Source organism: Mastigoproctus giganteus, chromosome 2, assembly GCF_048544385.1.
Source record: "Mastigoproctus giganteus isolate SK-2022 chromosome 2, ASM4854438v1, whole genome shotgun sequence".
NCBI lineage: Eukaryota > Metazoa > Arthropoda > Arachnida > Uropygi > Thelyphonidae > Mastigoproctus > Mastigoproctus giganteus.
Window position 1 is genome coordinate 175,815,934 of NC_143576.1, and position 19,779 is coordinate 175,835,712.

A 19,779-nucleotide genomic window follows, 5' to 3' on the forward strand; every position below is an offset into this window, starting at 1 on the left:
GTGCATTCTGTATCTGACTTCTGTGTGGTGTGGTCTAAGGAGAGAAGGTCGTGAGTTGCGGATTGAAGTAGATGTAGGCTAGTATGGTAATGTAGGACTTGTAGAAAAAGTCTGAAGAGTAGCTCGCAAAGGAACCGCTCATGGGTTCCAACTTCCACCCATAGAGAATGAGCCAAGAGTGTACACATGTGCCTATATAGTCTACCTGAGATGGTGCATCCTGTACCCCACTAAGGAAAGCAGAGTGCCCAAGAAATGGGAGAAACCCAGAGTGCCACATAACTGAAGTAAGCCTGTCAGCCAGAAGGAAGCCTGAACGCAAGGAATGTGGGATCAGCGACCATTTCGGAACTTAAGTCTGTTCCTTGTTTTTTTATTGAACCCCGAACTCTTCGACTCATAATCTGAACTCCTGTAAGAAATTGATTGACAGTTCTTTCTAACGAAGTTAAATTTGAAATAGGCAAGTACTAAGGTTGGGATAATTTGTTATGAATGTAAATGATTATGAAATAATGTAAGGGTGATTAAGGGGATGACTAAGCTGATAACTAAAGAGTAATTAAGGTAGAATGGGATATTTATAGTGAATATTACTGATGTAAGAGGATAAGGGTTATAAAATCATTTCATATGTTAAAAATTAAGAGATCTAACAAAATAATAAGAGTGCTTTGTAATGGGTATTACTGATATAAGCGATAAGAACTAAGAACTTAGTAATAGATGAGAATGAGAATAATTGCATATTCTTTAATGTTTCATACAATTGAAACAAAGTAAAGTGTATAATTTGTAACGGATAAGGAGCGACTTCGAGCGTTAGTCCTGAGGGAGAGATTGTGTATTGAATTATAGTATGGTTTATATATATGGAAATTGACATGCATATAGGTAGTTTGTTTGTTCTATGTAAATGTTGTCTTTAATGCTCATTAAAGGTTTGTAAATTTTTGTAAATAAATGTGTGTCTTTAATGTTTTTGCTAACACCCTAGAATTGGGAATTTTCTGTAAATTGCAGTCAGATTTGCGTTTGTGGAGTGGGATTGTGACTTCAGTAGGGGGAAGTGAATTGCAGATAATTCTTTCTTTCTTTAATCTTTATTATTGTATACAAACATGGTATATACAATAGACCCTTCACAGCAGCAATGCCAGGGGTTTTACATTGGTTGGTGGACAGTAGCCTTGGGGGAACGGGGCCCACATCGAAGTTCGGGCTCATCCCCCAGAGCCAACAATAAAATAGAATCAGTGTCAGATTATTTACAGAATATATGCTTTTGACAGTATTTATAGTGAAATAATAGATATTCAGATTTACATTATGTTATATTAATATTTATATTCATAAAGATATTGTTGATTTTATTTACAACACATTCATAAAGACATCGTGCTTTGAACATTATTTACAATATATTGGGCATTATTATGCTGCCCTTATCAATGTGCACTTTGCCTGGCCAAAGTCAGGCTCTTAAGGATCTGTCTTCGGTACCTCCGATCCTTCACAAACCTACAGAGGTCGCCGTCAATTGAAACGATTGTGGGGAGCATCTCCCTGGGGAGAAAGCGGTCACTGAGCGATAGTCTGTTATAGTGAGCTGTGAGCGTGGGAGCTGACCTCAGTCCGGGTAGAGGGATCCTCCAGCCACACAGTTCCCAGATGTTTGGCTCCGAGATCATTCCGGTTGTCATCTTGACAGTGAGAACAAGGCGTTTTTCAAATACAAGATCTGGAAGTCGGGCAAAATTAAGTGAGATCGCCATTGCAGTTGTTCTTTGCTGGGGTGGACGACGATGTTTTTGCGTGATCCAACGAAGGAGCCAGTATTCGGCGGAGTACACGCGCTTGATGTTGGTAGGGGCCGCGGACCCCCAAATTTCCGAGGCATACAGTACTACGGAGTATACTGAGGTGTATACGTATCGACGAGTCACATCCAGATCCCTAACGTGGAGCAGTTGTTGTTTTGTGGTCCAGCGCATTTGACAGAATTTTGCTGTGAGCTTGTCAATGTGGGGGTTGAAGCTCAGTTTATAGTCGAAGACGACTCCCAAGTCTGTATGCATCTTGACCACTGGGAAGGGAATGCCGTCTAGAGAGGCTTGGATTTCAGTGGGTTGGCGCTTCAGAGAAAAGACAATTTGTGCTGATTTGGCAGGGTTAATGAGGAGGCCAAATTGATGGAGATAGGATCCTAAGTTGTGTAACTTTTCACAGATCTTTTTATTGATGTTTGAGAGATGTTCGCCGGGGTTAAACAGAGTAAATATCTTAATACCATCGGCATAGCAGAGTATGTCTTCTCTCTGTTGCACAAACGGAAGAATAACTGCAGTGAATAATACTCCAGAGAGAACTCCGCCTTGGGGAACTCCTGCGGTGATCTTTCTCCAGATTGTGTGTTGATCCGCTTTAAGAAGAATAGTTCTCTCAGAGAGCAGGGCTGTGATAAACCACAACATGTCACCTCTTATGTAGAGTAGTTTTCTAGGAGGTGAACAAGTGAGGGGATACTGATGGAGTCGAAAGCAGCTTCCAGGTCGATGTAGGTGACAGAAAGCTCTGCTTTAGCTTCTAGTGCACTGAGAATGGTGTTGGTTATCGATGTTAAATTGGTGACTGTGGATCTACCTGGAATGCCATAGTGAATCTGTGGGGGTTTGTGAGGCATGATTTGATTGGTGATGGTGGAAAGTAATGTCTTCTCCATGAGCTTCAAGAGGCTGGAAGAATGAGAGATTGGCCTGAACTGTTTAATGAGGGTTGCAGATTGGCATTTAGGGTGTGGCCTCACAGCATATCTGTTCCAGAGAGGGGGAAAGTAGTGCTGCGTTAATACACGGTTAAAAATTGATAGTAGCGGATCGATGATAAACGAGCTAAGACATTTAATCATGAATTGTGGCACAAGATCGGGGCCTGCAGTTGCAATGGGTGGCAATCCATTTATAGCAGTTATAAGCTGCTTCCTGCTGATGCGAACGGTGGCGAGCATATCAGTAGGGACGTTGTTGATGGGTAAGTTGCCTAGATGCATCGGGGCCACAGTGTTTGAGAACCGTGCAACGTGGTCCATCCACAGTTCAAGGTCCAGTGTCTTAGGAATTCCTGTGTGCTGAGAGTCATAAAACGATTTGCCTTTTCGTAGGGTTGAATTTAAATGCTTTTTAATTGCAAATGTTTTCTGACGGTTGAAAACTGCTCGGGCTCTGGAGAAGGCAATACGATCTTGTATAGCGCCTGATTCTTTCCATCTCTTATGCAGATTTTGTTTTTGTTGAAAGCTGTTGTTCAGCGCTGGTGTCCACCAAGCTCTCGAACGAGGAGTGATGCAGACAGTCTTTGTGGCACCAATATAAAAGTTAATTATATTTTATTCATTCATCCCCCCACACACAAGTTGTATATGCTATTATATACCTAGATAGATCTATAGAAAACGCAAAGGATAATACAATGTACAAAAATTAGTACAGTGTATACAAAACTTATCGTTGCTTACGCACGATCTAGGTGACTTTGTGTGGGGTAGATAAGCAACGATAAGTTTTGTGTATATATTATCGTTTTGTATATTAACTTTTGTACATTATATTATCCTATGCGTTTTCTGTAGATCTATCTATCTTAATATATGATTATCTTAATATGATTATCTTACTATAATTTCCCCCATAATATTATAAAAAAAAAATATATAGCGATATATTGAAAGTATAAAGGAGATGGTTGTTACTATTAAATCTACTGTGTACACGAGAAGTTATAAATCGAGAATTAAAAGAGATGAGGTAACAGAACTATAAAGAACTAGAAGAAATGAATAAGAAATGAGGTAAAACAAAATAAAATAACATAAAATGAATTAAAAATAGAATAAAGTGGCTAAAATAACATAAAATAAAATATCATATTGCCTTATAACTCATAATTTCAATGTCTTCTTCAGAGGTCATCCAAGGAAATTATGAGAAAGAGGACAATATGTAGGCCTCTCTGTTTACGACATGGTTTGTATGCTCAGGAACACGTGCTGTGAAATGAGTTTGAATTTAGCGGCAAAAAGAGGGCATAATAAGCTATGCCAATAATTACATGTAGAGCATGTAGATCACGGATGACCTTAAGAAAGGAACAGAAAAATTGAAGGAAGATTCTTTACTTCAATTGTGGGTAATACGGCAATATAATGTGATGTTATGAAATGATGTAACTGCACAACTTCGGCTGGTTTACTGTGTATAGCAATAACGCTATTGTACTAACTTTTATGACAGTCATCTACTTTATTTAAATATTTTATTTAAATAAAGTAGATGGATACACACCATCTACTTTATTTAAATAAAATAAATACACACCATTCCCAATGGTGTGTATCTCTCCCAGTTAGGAGGGATACACTCTTCAATCAGTTATCGACAAGTTGAAGTCACTCGTAATAAGACATTCACACTTGCTTGTCGAATTCATGTGAATATAGAGACTGTCGTCATACTTTTCACAATCGTCTGGTCTGCATATTACTTCCACTCTCATTATACCTTTGCTTCTAACTGACTCACGCCACACCTACGCAACCAGCATAGATCCTATGCTGGATGCGTAACTTTTGAATCTGCAAAAGCTTTTGATGAAAAGCTTGATCCCATCACCCCTTCCCTCTTCCCTATCCTTCCTAAATACATTGTAAATACCAAAGTGAAATTTCATTCCTTAATTTCTGGGCAACAACTCGTTTCCATTACCACTCTTATATCAGCAGTAGTTATCTTAACTAGGAATTCGCATTCATTCATTTTATTGAAAACACTTCTGATACATCGCTGTAGACACCGTTAAAGACTAAGAATTCATGTACAGTTGACTACTCTGACAACCCCACCCCAAAAATATTCGACATTGTTTCCCACAGAATTAGCTTCCTGTTCTTTATAAACATCGCTACCCGCAGAACATCTTGTCAGCAGTTGGGCAACAAACAAATCTTGAGATGTGCGCAACCATAACTTTCACCAATATCATGAGAAAACGCTCAACGACTGTTACTCCTTTCCGCTACCCACGAACTAACAGTTTCTCTGAACTCTTAAGGTCTCCTAAGTGACATTGTTAAACAGGCTTGCCAACAGTTTTTACTGTATGCTGTTAGTACGAAGAAGTTTCCTCCCACCTGCTACGGTCGACCATGCTGATAAAAATATCCCTCGTATTGCGTCTATGCAGCATTCTTTAAAGCTTCGTAGGTAGTACAGGTTGGTAGAATCGGTGTTACCCCCCCACCCCCACACCGGGTGCAAAAGACTCGAGTTCGAGTCTCGTCAGTGACGTGAGGAATTCTTATGGTATTTTTACAACTACGTGGCTGAGTTAGTCCGTCTCAGGCGATAGTAGCATGATTTTCTCTCACGGAAACTTGGGTTTTTCAAGAAAACAGAAAATTTACCACAGAACACATGCAATTTACAGACAGTATATGACACTGACAGACACTAATGCTTCTAAAACCCTACAACAACAACAACAATTCCTTAAAAAGTATACTTCACAGAGTTCGCAGCAACCCTATTTTAATATGAAAATACTTTAACGTAATTTAGGGTATTTTCATATTAAAATTTCAAATTACATATCCAGTTTTATTTTGGCTTTAGAGTAATAGTAGCAGCATCAGCGAACACCTTGCCACGCATCGCAACAAGTTCTTTAATTTTGGTGGAAAGTACTGAATGTGTGAAACGCGGTTCATCAATAGTACGTTGCTGTTATTCGTTTACATCCTCGTTTCCAGCGTGGGTAGATTATAAAGTACGTATCGGTTTGAAGAAAGATCATTCTCCTTTAGAAATTTTAGAAAACGTAATTTCTTAATAAAAAAATCGATTTTATTAGCAACAAGAAATTACATTCCGAATTGCAAGTACAGCGGATCAATGGTACATAAATACTCAATAATACAATCAAAAGCAACTATACGTCATTGGCCTCCTTTCGGCATCACTTCAACAGATTCCTGAGTTATCCATCTTCGATTCCAGTAAGTATCCTGGGCGAAGCGGTCCTCATTCGAAAAGTCAGTTTGGAAATCCGTCAATCAGCTGATGCCTAAAAGGAGAAAACAATCCGTAATTAGTGAACGGGATCCTTAGATGGGATTGCCCTAACGGAAGGACACCAGCACGAACAAATGAGTGCAATGTATACCTCCCCCTCCCAACGGGCAAACGTCTGCCGCACTGGTGTCTCCCACCCCATCGTCGGGATCCAATTCGTCCGTCTTGAATAAGCCCACCCTCCATCCTGTTCTTACAATGTAAAAGTTTTTCGGTTTCTCGCCTTAACTACCCTCCCGATGAGCTCCTTTGATGGACACGTTGGGTTTCCACTACGCAGCACCCCGTGTGGGAATAATGAACGTACCCTCCATCCTCCTAACGAGCACCATCCGTACAGCAGTGCACTGCTCAGTTGGAATCCAACACATCCATAGCCCACCACATTTACACAAAAAATAGAAAACGCGTACTTAAGAACTAATATTACTATATTAGGAAAGAGGGGCTCTAACTGTCATAATAGATAAATATAATTTTTAATTACTAATTTTTAAGTATTTGTTAATAGCAAACTATCTGACTAACTAACTAACCTAATGAATATAAATAATTTATTTAAATTATTTTAATATCAGTTTTATTCATTGGGGAGATAATACAACCATCTCCCAAGTGAGTAAATATCCTCGGATGGATGGATGGTTGCAATATTACATTACAGTCTTTGCTGTTTCCGATCAAACCGATATCAAAGCAGCGGTAACTTCCATCCGAAGATATTTGATTTGTTTACCCACTTCCCACGGTGCAGTTCCTCTTGGATAAGAAGCGACGCCTCACTGGAGATATCTCGCAGACGGGGTGATGCTTTAAACTTGAAGATCCAAGTTGTTTTGGTGTATTTGAATATCTTGAATCCAACCAGCTAAAACATACACTAATTTTTCTGATGCAAGAAGTAATTTGGATTGTTGTTTGGACTTGTCCAATCAAGTCCAAACAACAATCCATCTCAGCTTAGGTCTCCCCCTCTGCCTCTTCCCTATCACCTTCAACTTTTCACACCTCTTCCCCACACACTCCTCACTTCTTCGTTTCACATGTCCATGCCACCTCAACCTAGATTCCTGCATTTTTTCCTCAGAGGCCCACCTTAACCGTACCTCTGATGTAGTAATTTCTTATCTTGTCCTTCCTCATCACAGCACACATCCATCTTAGCATCCTCATCTCCGCTACTTCCATCTTCTTCTCCTAGGCCCGTGTAATCGCCCATGGCTCAGCACCGTACATCAATGCGGGTCTAACCACAGTTTTATACACCCTTCCCTTTATTCTACAATTTACTTTCTTATCACACAGCACTCCACTCATCTTTCTCCAGTTCAACCATCCACATTGCACTCTATGCTGTATTTCTGCACTCAATCCTCCATCCCTCTCAACGTTCGATCCCCAGATACTTAAATTTCGAAAGTAATGGTAGCTTTTCCTCCTGCAGTTTTACAGAACTCTCACTCCATTCAATACCATATATTCTGTCTTTGTTCTACTTATCCTCATGCCTCTCTCTTCCAACGCTTTCCTCCATTCCTCTAATTTCTTCTCTACCTTTCCTTGGGATGGTTCGCACAGTACGATATCATCCGCGAACAGCATATTCCATGGTGCTCTACTCTTCACTTCTCTCACCAACACATCCATTACCAGATCAAACAGATATGGGCTAAGAGCTGATCCCTGGTGCGTCCAACTTCTACAGAGAACCCCTCAGTCATACCTACACTACTCTTAACCAGAGTCACCGCTCCCTCGTACATTTCCTTCACAAGCCTTACGTACTTTTCTGATGCACCCTTCTCCCACATGCATCTCCATACCTCTTGTCTGGACACTCTATCATATCCTTTTTCCAGGTCTATGAACACCATGTGCAACTTTACTTGCATCTCCCTGTACATCTCCCTGTACTGGTTTTTCAGCTAAAATTTTAATTACTTATTTTGTAAATATTGTATATTTTACTCTCTGCTTATGCAGCGTAATTTGTTAATATGTTTACTGCTATGTTTCATATCGGTGACTAAAATATTTATTATTTATCTTAATTTATTCTTTTAAGTGGCTATCTAATAGCCACTTGTACATTACCTATATTCTTTCCTTGAGACTTTTCGTTTTCCCCTTGTCGGTGCAGGTTGGGCTTCCTTCCTGGCTAGGAGAATCTTTCTATCAAAATTACAAGCCTTCGGGCTTCAAAATTTTACCTCAGCTCTCTCGCTTGTTAGATTTTCCAACTAGTGTTTTCCTCTTTCCTATTTCTTCCTTTCGCTAAGAGAGTTTTTGCTCTCTTTTCTTCTTCTACTTTCTTTTATCCTACTTTCTCCTCCCTATTCTTTATTTATTATAACAGGGATTCCACTTGTTGGAATCCCACTTAGTGTAATTTAGATAGTTCCTGGAGCGCCTCCACGTGGATAGGACGGGAGTCGGGACGCAGGTAGCTTGCTCCCTGCCTCCCGGCTGCTAAGACTCCAGGGCCGACACACACACACACACACACACACACACACACACACACACACACACACACACACACACACACACACTTGCCGGCTATAAATAACCTACAGATGCTACAGCTGTATATAGGGGTAACCCTGGAGGCCTCAATCAATATAAGAATACCTTGTCCGTTGTCCCTTGTACTTTTCACCGTCTGCGCGGGTAGCACAGTGATATCGTCACTGTCCTCCCCAACTGGGTGGAAAAGGCCCGGGTTAGAATTCCGTCGATGACGCGAGGAACTTTAATGGGCTTTTTTCACTCCGTGGCTGAGTTAGTCGGTCTCAAGCGTAGATAGCAAAGGTTTTCTCCCCCAGAAACTGGGGTTTTTTCGTCCAGAAAAAGAGGCAAATCGACCATAGAACACACACAATTTACAGACACAAATACGAGTTAATGTATTCAAGTATGGGCAACCCTAAAATAATAACTTGATTTTTTTTTTTTTTTTGCACTTTTCACTTTTAAATTATTGACCATCACTTTTGAAACAATCAGTATATATACTCCTATATGTATATATACAGGGTGCCTCAAGAATACACGGAATAACTTCAGGAATGAGTTCCTCGTATGTAGACAATAAAAATATTTTATATAAACATAGTTTCTGAAATGCTTGGTTTCCGAGTTTTGAAGATCTGTCTATGACACTTAACTGTTCACATCACCTTATAGTAATTGTTCAAAATGTCTACCTTCTGCTTGAATACAGGCCTCACATCGATGTCTCATGGACTCGCGAAGATGATGCCAAATTCCTGGCATGTTTCGTATTGTCTCCAAGAAATCTTGTCGTCCAAGAAATCAGGCATGTTGTTTTCCAGAAAGTTTCTGTACGCCTGCCCTGTGAGTTTATTTGGAAGTACATGGGGCCCAAATAACTTATCACCAAAAACACCCGCCCAGATGTTGAGGCTGAAACGCTGTTGGTGATGTGATGGAAGGATTGCATGTGGGTTTTCCTCAGCCCATGTATGCTGATTGTGAAAGTTTCGAATTACGTCTCATGTGAACTGTGCTTCATCTGTGAATATCACTAAGGCAGGAAAGTGAGAGTTGTACCACACTGCTGCAAGAACCACTGGTAGAACATTACTCGCGCAGGGTAATCTGCTGGTGACAAGGCCTGTACCCGTTGCAGATGGTAAGGATACAGTTGGTGTTCTCGCAACACTCTCCAAATAGTCGAACGTTGAACAGCCAGTTGCATTGCTATTCTGCGTGTGCTGATTCCAGGAGTGTCAAGCACAACATCCAAAATCTCTTCCTCTACTTTAGGAGTCGTAGATCTTGGTCCTCTGTCGGCAGCACGAGGTGTAAAGGTCCCATGTTCACAAAGGCGGCAATGGATACCTTCAAACGTTTTCCTGTCTGGACATCTTGGTTCTGGGAACCTTTCGTGGTACAAACAACGAGTCTCCAGTGCATTGCCGTCCGCCAAACCGTACATAAAGTGCATATGCTCTTGCTCCTAATTTGAGTACATGGTCGGAATGGAAAACCACCAGATTCTGTCAGTACCTTGTGATGAAGGAAATCACCACCTGCGGGCGATAAGACATTCCGGTTAATAACTCGGGAACCAAGCATTTCCGGAACTATGTTGATATAAAATATTTTTATTGTCCACATATGAGGATCTAATTCCTGAAGTTATGCCGTGTATTTATGAGACACCCTGTATATATATATATATATATATTTTTTTTTTTTTTTTTTTTCATTCTTTTCAGTTCCTTACTCTGTCCTGAAATACTGCGCACATGTTTTGAAACACCCTATATAGTTGCTAGCCATAGTCGTTTGGTATTGATCTTGCTCAAAAGTTCAGAATTCGCTTGTTCAAATTCCTAAAATGCGATAAAACAAGGGCTTTGCTCATTAGTTATTGGATGCTGCCGACATCAGAGCCTGACCCGTGTGGCTGCTGGGCATCACTCTCCCTCCCCTCACAAAGAACAAGATTGAGTAATTTTCCTAGGTAAAGCAACGGCCTGGGTCCTTGGTCTTTTTGTTGATCAAAATCATGGATCCGCACCTGCGTAACCATTAAATAAATACTGTTTTTCCTCTTAGATGAGTACAAGCAGTAGCTAGCTACCCTTTTTCTGGCCCGAAGGCAAAGAACATGTTCGGGACCCTACTTAATTAATAAAAATTGCAAAAAGAGGAGACAGCCAAAGACGCCGGGCTCCAAAAGGGGGCAATTGAATGGCAATTGCATTCCCTGCCTACATGATAGCTACGCCACTCAGTACAAGTATGGAATAATGGATTTTCACCCTTACAGTTAGGCGACAATTAGGTCCACTGGCCCCCATGAAAGGTGTATATATATCAGTTCTTTGTATGTATTCCATGACCGTCTTGCTATCTCTGGATAAGCAAGACAGCCATGGAATGCGCTACCCACGAAAGCGTCCCCGAAGCCCTTGTCGGTAACACATTTGGCAGAATCGTCGTCCTCCCTCACACCGGATAAAAAAAGATCTGAGTTCGAAAACCGTCGATGAAGTGAAGAATTTTTATGGACTTCTTTCACAACGTGTGGCTGAGTTAGTATGTCTCAGACGAGGGTAGCATGGTCTTTTTTATTGGAAACTTGAGTTTTTCGTCTAGCAAACAGAAAATCGACCACTGAACATATGCAATTTACAGACAGTATATACGAAGAAATATGGCTTTGGTAAAGGGATTTTCTAAAATCCTACAACAGTAACTACAGCCTCCCCAGTCAAAGACCGATTAACGAGTTGAAAATTGCCCATAAAGATTCCATCCGTTTTCAACGAGAAATTTTTAAAACTTCGGCCTACAGTGGCAGTCGAACCATTTTCACTTAGTGTGAGAAAGCAGTAAAGCCGTCCAACTCACTAATTGTAAGGGCCGTTCCCGAATACATGGTACAGTACTCCTTCGATATCCCTAACTTATTCTGCGGTTTGAAGTTATACAACAACGCTCTGCTAACGTTTATCACCCCAGGGGCTCACGTCTGGTGAGTATAGGCTTGGTACACCCAAGATCCTGAGCTGGATATCATCATTCTTCTCTTTTTTGGTTTCTTTCTTTCTCTTCTCTTTCTCTCTCTCTATTTAATTGTAAATTCCAAAAAAATGAAATGCCACCACACTGATATTTTCCGTGTAGTGGCGCTTCCGTTGTTTTAACTTCCACATGGGTAAAATGTGTGGCAAATGACAGTACAATGTTTGTGTTTATTAAAAATAGTGTATTGATTAAAGTATATTTCTACGTTGATATTATTTACAGTATATCATTCTCAGATTTATATGTTTAATTATTATTATTAGTTTTCCTCTGTTTCACAGTAGTAATTAAATAAAATGGCTGCAAGATTATCTCACCTGACCCACTCGTCTCGGGAACTGCGGTATGATGTAACATTTTTACGTGTAATATAATTGCAATGTGTTGAGTTTTATTTTTTAGTTGTCTCTCAGTTCTTTCAGTGGTTCGGTATTTTATACATAATTACTGGCTATATATTTATTTATTTATGTTTTTTTTTTTCATCGGTGAAAGATTATTATTATCATCCATATGATGCAAGGAAGCCTGAGGCTTATGCTGCACCAGGGAAAAAAAAAGTTCCCGAGTAGCCCTGAGAGAGGGGGGGGGAGAGAGAGAGAGAGTCAAAAGTAGAAGGGAATCACCAAGAAAGAGAAGAATGATGATATTCAGCTCAGGACCCTGGGTGTGCCAAGCCCATACTCACCAGATGTGAGTCCCCGGGGTTAAATCTTCAGGATTGTGGTAACTTTTTGTACAAGCAGGAATGTGGAGACTGCATATAACCAGGGCCGACTTTGCAGGGAGTCCAGAATCTATTTCCCCCAGTGCAAAGTAATTGGGTGCTTCCTCATTTTAGGAAGGATGTAGAGCTACTAGAATGGGTACAGAGAAGGACAACAAGACCGTTGAGGGGAACAAAGGGGTGCTCTTACCAAGAAAGGCTTCAGTTGTTCAAATTGGCATCTGGAGGCTAGGCACCTGCGAGGTGATCTAACTGAAGTGTTTAAGGCTTTGAATGGTTTGAGCAAACTCAAGTGCTGATGAGATTCTTCCTCTTGCTCAGACAGTGCACACGAGGGGACATAAATTCAGATCAACGGGTGGTTGATTGCTGGATAAGCTTCATCGGTTGTGGTGGAAGTGGATAGTTTGAATAAATTCATGAAAGAACTAGACTATTGGAGCAGATGGATAAGTGACTTAGACTTGGGTCCACCTTTGCAACTGGGCACATTTGGCAGCAAGTGTCCTCCAATGGGCTTGATTAGCAGTGACAGCTCCTGCTTCTTCCCACGTGATACCAGTGATTCACAAGTCTTCTTGGAATGTCATGTGCCAAGTCTTGGGTGGCCTGTCTCTCTTCCTCTTCCCATCAAGTGGTATTCATCACATTACAGTCTTAGTATGCCATTGGTCTCATTGGTGCAGAACATGTCTGGCAAGTCACATCCTGCTACGATGTCCTGCAGACTGTGCAAGTTGCGTCTTAGGATCTCATTATTGGTAATGCAGTCACAATAAGTAACATCCAGTATTTCTCATAAGCATCGCTAATGGAACATGTTGAGTTTCCACCAACTTTGAGTCATGAAAATCCATATTTCACAGTTGGCAAAATGATAGTGCTGTAGAGTCAGATCTTTATCATATTATCAATTGTTGTTGTCAACCATATTGAGCACAATCGTTGGAACATTGCTGACAGTACCAATTCTGCAGTTGATGTCCACCTAAGCACCTCTGTTGCTAGACAATATGCTGCTAGGTAGGGGAACTGGTGTACTACCTTGACAAGTCGATGTCCAACAACTATTCATGTGCCCATTTGAGCAATGCAGATCTTACCAGCCACTGTCTCAAAGTAGGTGGTCGTGTCTTGTAACCATTTTCGTGTTTCTGCTAGCAATTAAATGTCATCTGCAAAGCCCAGATCTGTGAGGCGAGACTGAACATACCATGGGATGCCCAGTTTCGGCCCAATCATTTCTTTCTGCATGATAAAGTCCTCTGAATATAGCAGATTCTTATGTTGCAGACTTTGCTGAACCGTCCACTTTCAATAGATTTTGACTACCAACTAGAAAATTATAATGCACCTCACTTAATTAAGCAAGAAGGGTTGAATGACTTAGTTCGTGATTTAAACTTAACTAAAGAGCAACCACAACTTTTTGGTTTTAGGTAGAACAGTGGAATTTACTTTGATGCAGAAACCAAAATTACAGTATATCAAAAATGTCACAACATGTTTTTATTATGGATTATTAGTATTAGTAACGGCCGCATGGTGCAAGAAAGCCTATGGCTCATGCTGCACCAGCCAAAAAAAAAAAAAAAAAAAAATCCGAACAAAACAATGATAAAAAAAAAAAAAAAAAAAAAATTATATTTCATTATGGAAGATGTATATTCCTGGCTAAAAGTTTGGAATCACAGCATATGACAACAGTTTTTGTTTATTTTTTTTTAAATTAGCTATGAGAGTTAAGGTTTAATATAAAAAAAAAAACAACACACTACAAAGTATTTTAAGATTCTTCATTATGCATTGAAAAATTTACACCAAAAATATTTAAATTATTAATATTAACAACTGTACTGATTTTTCATCAAAATATTCTCCACAAGATTTTATTACTGCTTAACACAGACATGGCATTCTGGTGATTAGTTTTATAATAGTCGTGACTAAAATTATTCCAAGTACTCTGCAAGGTTTTCCATAAATTTTGTGAAGATCGGCAGACTTCACAGTCTGGATGATCCCATAAAAGCTTTATTGGGTTTAAGTCAGGTAATTGGGGGCCACACCATAAAATCCTTGCACACCTTAGAGCTGTTTTTTGAGTCACTATCTTCTTGTAATATAAAATCCATAAAGTCAAGACCAGAGGATATTGCGTTATGTTCAAGAATGTTTTTATAGCCTTGGGTTCTTAAAATTCCTTCAATTCTGATGATGTCATCCACTCCAGAAAAACAGAAGTAACTCTGTGATCAAATCACCACTGTGCGTGATTGTAGCCCCAATTTTTCCTTTAGTTGATCGTGTCATGTAAATTCTACACTTGGATCCAAAAATTTCAAATTTGGATTCATCCATGCACAGTACATTTTTCCCACTCTTCAGTTGTGTAATGCTGATGGCTCTTAGCCCAAGCCAACCATTTATTTCAATTTTTGCTGGTTTTAATAAGGGTTTTCAGACTGTTATATGACCATGAAGTCATGCTTGTTTAAAGCAGTTTTACACTGAATGTATATACAGGAGTTTCTCTGTCCTTTTGAGCCCATCTTAGATTTAAAGTGCAGTAAGTTATTGATCGCATTTAGAAATCAGTGTTATGGTCTTATCTTGTGCTTCCATTATTATGTGCAGTCATCCTGATTGTGGTTTGGCCTTTAAACTGCCAGTCTTTTCAACTTGTCGAATAGTTGTTTGTGCTCCTTTAAATGAAACACCTAACTTTTAACTTTCTTCATACGGAGTTATAATAGCACTTCATTTTTCAACAATTAGTTCCTTATTTCTCTCTCTCGGCGCCTCTGTAGCCAGGTGGGAAGGAGCAGCAGTGCGTAGCACACGCTTCTTGATTAGACCGGGGTTCGAGCCCTGTCACCACCAAATACGGAGGATGCAGAAAGGTCAGGGAATGACCACCGCATATCCCGGAGCAATATGGCCGTAGTTTCTAATGCTCCTAAAAACCAAATAACAACAACCTTATTTCTCAGAATGTTTATCACAAAAACACACAACTTTCACCACCACTCTTTCTGAATGACAAGTATTTGATTTTATGAGTTACAGTTCTTAGACCACAATTTTATCATTTTGTAAAACACTAGAATTATCTGCAACGTTCAGAAATCTACAATGTTTTACCACTTTTAGGAATCTTCTCTAATGTTCTTCCATATTCAGAAGGCCTCTACACCTTTTTGGAATATTCGTGAATATTCTAGAAATTTCTTAATTATTATTTGTGTTTTATTTTTATACAATAATAAAAAATATTTTAATAAAAATTAGTAAACAAGTTAGCCGTATTTTAATAAAAACTTTGAAAATTAAGAAAAATGAAATGTGATTCCAAGCTTTTATGCAGGAATGTATGTTTCTATAAAGAGCTCTGATTGGTGGTCTTCTGAATGAACTGGGCATTAGAACACAAACCTAATGAATAGTGTATATTTATTTATGCTATTCATTAGGCAATAAATAGGCATAAATATATGCCTATTTATTGATGCCATCCATTGGGATATTTATTACTCAATGTATTTATTGAGCATTGACACCCTAGTGAATCCGGACTTGGTTAAACTACACCTTGAGTATTATATATAAGTTTGTATGTGTAGATTTTTGTTTAGTAGAAAAAAATAAATTTTCTGATGTGCTTTCTTAAGATTCCTTATTATGAAGAATTTCTGAAATGTAAGGTGGTCACTATAGTTATTAAACCACATAAATTTTGCTATACAGTAATGTCGTTCTGAGGAAAGGGTTATAGATAGTTTTAGTAGGTTAAAAATCCCACATACAATCGTTTAACAGTTGGCAAAATTACTGAATACATTCTTGAATTCTGTCATCAGGCCCATTCAAAAAGTTTGAAAGCCAGAATAATGTGTCAGCTTACGCCACATTAATTCTTAATGAACAGTCATACGATGTCCTTCTCTTGACAATTTCAATAGCTGATGCTATTGAGACAGTGTTAGATGGGTCTGAAAACTGCTTACTTGAGAAGGATATACAGACCAATAGATTAACAATAGCCACAAGCAGAGGTGAAAGTGATTCTTGTGCTGCTTCTATTGGAATGAGCAGCAGCCTTGAAAGTAAGGTGCTGGGGATTTTAAAAACTTCTAGAGTTATCATGAAACAAATAAATACATGAACTGTGTTAGGGTAACTAAAAGTAAGGACAGAGCATATGTATACTTGCATGTACACTAATGCTACGAGTATAGTAAATAAATTTGATGAATTTGAAGTGCTGGTCAAGATGTCAAATGCAGACGGATTTCAGATTAAGGTGTCACTCAGATATAATGCATGCAGAATTTGAATAATGGAAGTACAATGTATACAGAAAGGACATTGTGTATATTATTAAACTGCACCAGGAGTTTCCCCTAGAAACCATAATTATACATTGCAACGCTATAAACTCTGTAAATGTCAGAGATAGTGTTAGTTTGTGTAGTGTAGTGTACGGTTGTGTTGGCTTGTTGTTCGTCTGGCATTTAGTGAGGACCCATAATGGAGTCCCACATTGCCCGTCCGTGCCTCAGGGAGGCAGCCAGGTGTAGTACAGGTAGAAAGTTCTCTGGCAAGGGGGGGTGAACCCTTGACTTCACCTGAGCTTGCCAGGGAGGCCCCTGGTGGGAAACCCGCTAGAAGAGGAAAGGTTGTGAGGGATAATAGTGATGAGGAAGATTAAGGTGCACAATAGGAAGACTGTCTACCTGAAAATAGGAAGTTAAAGGGATAGAGGGGCACCTCTGTGGGAGGAACCCATCAAAAAGTAAAAGGTTTGTGGTGGTAGGATCCACCAGGTGGGGAAGGGGAGATGGGAGTGTGGGGAAAGAAAGTTATAAGGTCAGAGTGCTCTATGTGGGGATGGAGTCTGCTCTGTGGATACACATGCAACTCTGCATGAAATCTCACACTGGTCAGGCAACTGTAGCCAGTGTAAGCAGTTCCCACACCATGCCTCAAAAGCGAGGATGCAGGGTGTCAGCAAGGCAGGGGTAGTTCCTGTGGGTTACCCCCCACTGCAGTCCAAGTGGGGGGGAGGACCTGCCAGAATACTACACACACTCTTCAAATGTTAAATACAACTTCCATTCTTACAGATACACGGGTATACACATTCCTTTATTATTATTATTATTGATGTTCTTATATTATTTCTCCCTAATTGGGGATTCCACCCTGTGATCGATGAGTACTGCTACCAAGTACCCAGGGTGGATTATTATTATTGTTATTTTTATATTATTTCTCCCTGATTGAGGGTGCCACCCTATGACGGGTACGGCTACCACGTACACAGGGCGGTTTATTATTGTTGTTGCTCATTATTTCTCCCTGATTGGGGGGTTCCATCTCCTGACAGGTACTGCTACCAAGTACACAGGGTGGTGGGTGTTATGTCTGGTGTTACTGTTGGTCGAGGAACTCTGACTATCCTACAGGTGTTCAGGATTGCAACTTTCTGGAGTTCCTTGTAGGTGTTCACTGGGAGACCTATTGCTGTTAGGCTGTTATGTAGGGTGTTTGGCACCATACTGGTGGTTGACATGAGATCGGGATGGTCATTACTTGTTGCATATTCCACATCTCTTTGATCTCCTGTCTTAGGTCTTTGTACTTCCTGATTTTTTCCTCATGGGTTTTTCTGGAGGTTGCCAGTGTTGGGTACCACTATGTCAATCAGATAGTATTATAGCGTGGTCCCAGGCTCTAGTACTCCTGGGGTTCGTACTTTTAGTGTGGTACACTTTATTTGATCAACTGGTATTTCCTTGCTAGCTTCTGATGTATTATTCTGGCTACCTGGTCATGTCTATAAGTGTACTCAGTCTGGGTGATCATCTTGCATCCTGCAGTGATGTGTTGGATCATTTCTGAAGCCAGGTGGCATCGTTGACACGTGTCATCTGACACTCCAGGCTCTTTGGCGATGTATTTTCTATAGTTTCTGGTGAACCCTCGATTACCTGTACACATGGTGATTGTAGCATGACGGATACTGCTACCAAGTACACAGGGTGGTTTATTATTTTTATTATTATCATTCATTTAGGGGCAGAATAGGTAACAATGGAAGAGAATCACTCACCCTTGTGCCTCTTTTCATGCATCATTATATACTCAGAGAAAGGACACAGGTACCACCTAAATAAACACAACTATCAAGACATCCACACTTTTTTTTTTTTTTTTTGACACATCACAACTACATTCGCTCAGCCACTGCACAGTTTACACAGGACTTTACTTGCACTCATGCGCCTCCATAGCCAGGTGGGAAGGAGCAGCAGTGCGTAGCACACACTTCTTGATTAGACCGGGGTTTGAGCCCATCACCACCTAATACAGAGGATGCGGAAAGGTCAGGGAATGACCACCGCATATCCCAGAGCAATATGTCCTTAGTTGCTAATGCTCCTAAAAACCAAATAACAAACAAACAAACTTGCACTCACATTTGTACATCTTAACCGGGAAAGATACTTTTTTTATATACAGTAAACACTGGTTATAGTGAAAACATTTGCAAATTGAATTTTGATTCTAATAAATGCCGATTCTAATAACCAAAATCGACGAATATTATCCACAGGCTATAAAAATAAAGATATAAAGCACAAATTTACACTTTATTACCAAAAAGTTTATTACCAATTAAATGACGTATGAAAATCAGAAGAATATTATCAAATTAGTTAGCAAAATAAAAATAAATTTATACTTACATACTGGCTTAATTAATATACATATTTATTAAGCATACACTCTGTAATATGATTATAATTTTAAATAGTCACTTATTTTAGATTGCTTTAAATTATCACTACAAAGTCTATTTATAGATTTTTTTAAAATATTGTATAACAGTCTATATTCACGATCACTTGCACCAGTTTCTTCCAACAATCTCCTCAGGACAGCTATAGCTTCACGAGTTTGCTGTTTTGTAACTGGAATTCGTTTGGGTTCATCTTCATTTTCCTCCTCCTTGACAAAATTATCAGTAACAGATTGGACAATTTCTTCTTCTGTTAAAGTTGGAGTAACTACCTGTTTATAACAGTTTGTACAAACAAAAAGGCCCAATAAACCAAAAACTGCATATTGTTTTATGGTTGTGACCTCTACAAACGTGACCTTTAGAAATGTAATTTAGAAAAATGTCACAGAAGCATTCAAAATTGATTCTTATAACTGAAGATGTGATGCTAATAAAAGATGAAAGTGTAGTGCATTTTATTTATTTGAATCAGTTCTTTGAAATTTGATTCTCTAAAGCAGCTGATTCTAATAACCAGTGATCACTATAACTGGCACGCTTACTGTACACACACACAC

At 39.5% G+C, this 19,779-nt stretch overlaps 1 protein-coding gene across 4 annotated transcripts in view; it reads left to right on the plus strand.

The window, feature by feature from the left end:
- Positions 1–11,837: 11,837 nt before the first annotated feature.
- LOC150089770 (presequence protease, mitochondrial) overlaps positions 11,838–19,779 on the plus strand; it is a 284,476-nt gene continuing 276,534 nt past the window's right edge. For all 4 annotated transcript variants that reach the window (XM_090389648.1, XM_090389649.1, XM_090389650.1 and 1 more), the window contains exon 1: positions 11,838–12,030. In XM_090389648.1, the coding sequence (XP_090245774.1) occupies positions 11,984–12,030 (47 nt within the window). In that variant the 5' untranslated portion in view covers positions 11,838–11,983. The remainder of the gene's footprint in view (positions 12,031–19,779) is intronic.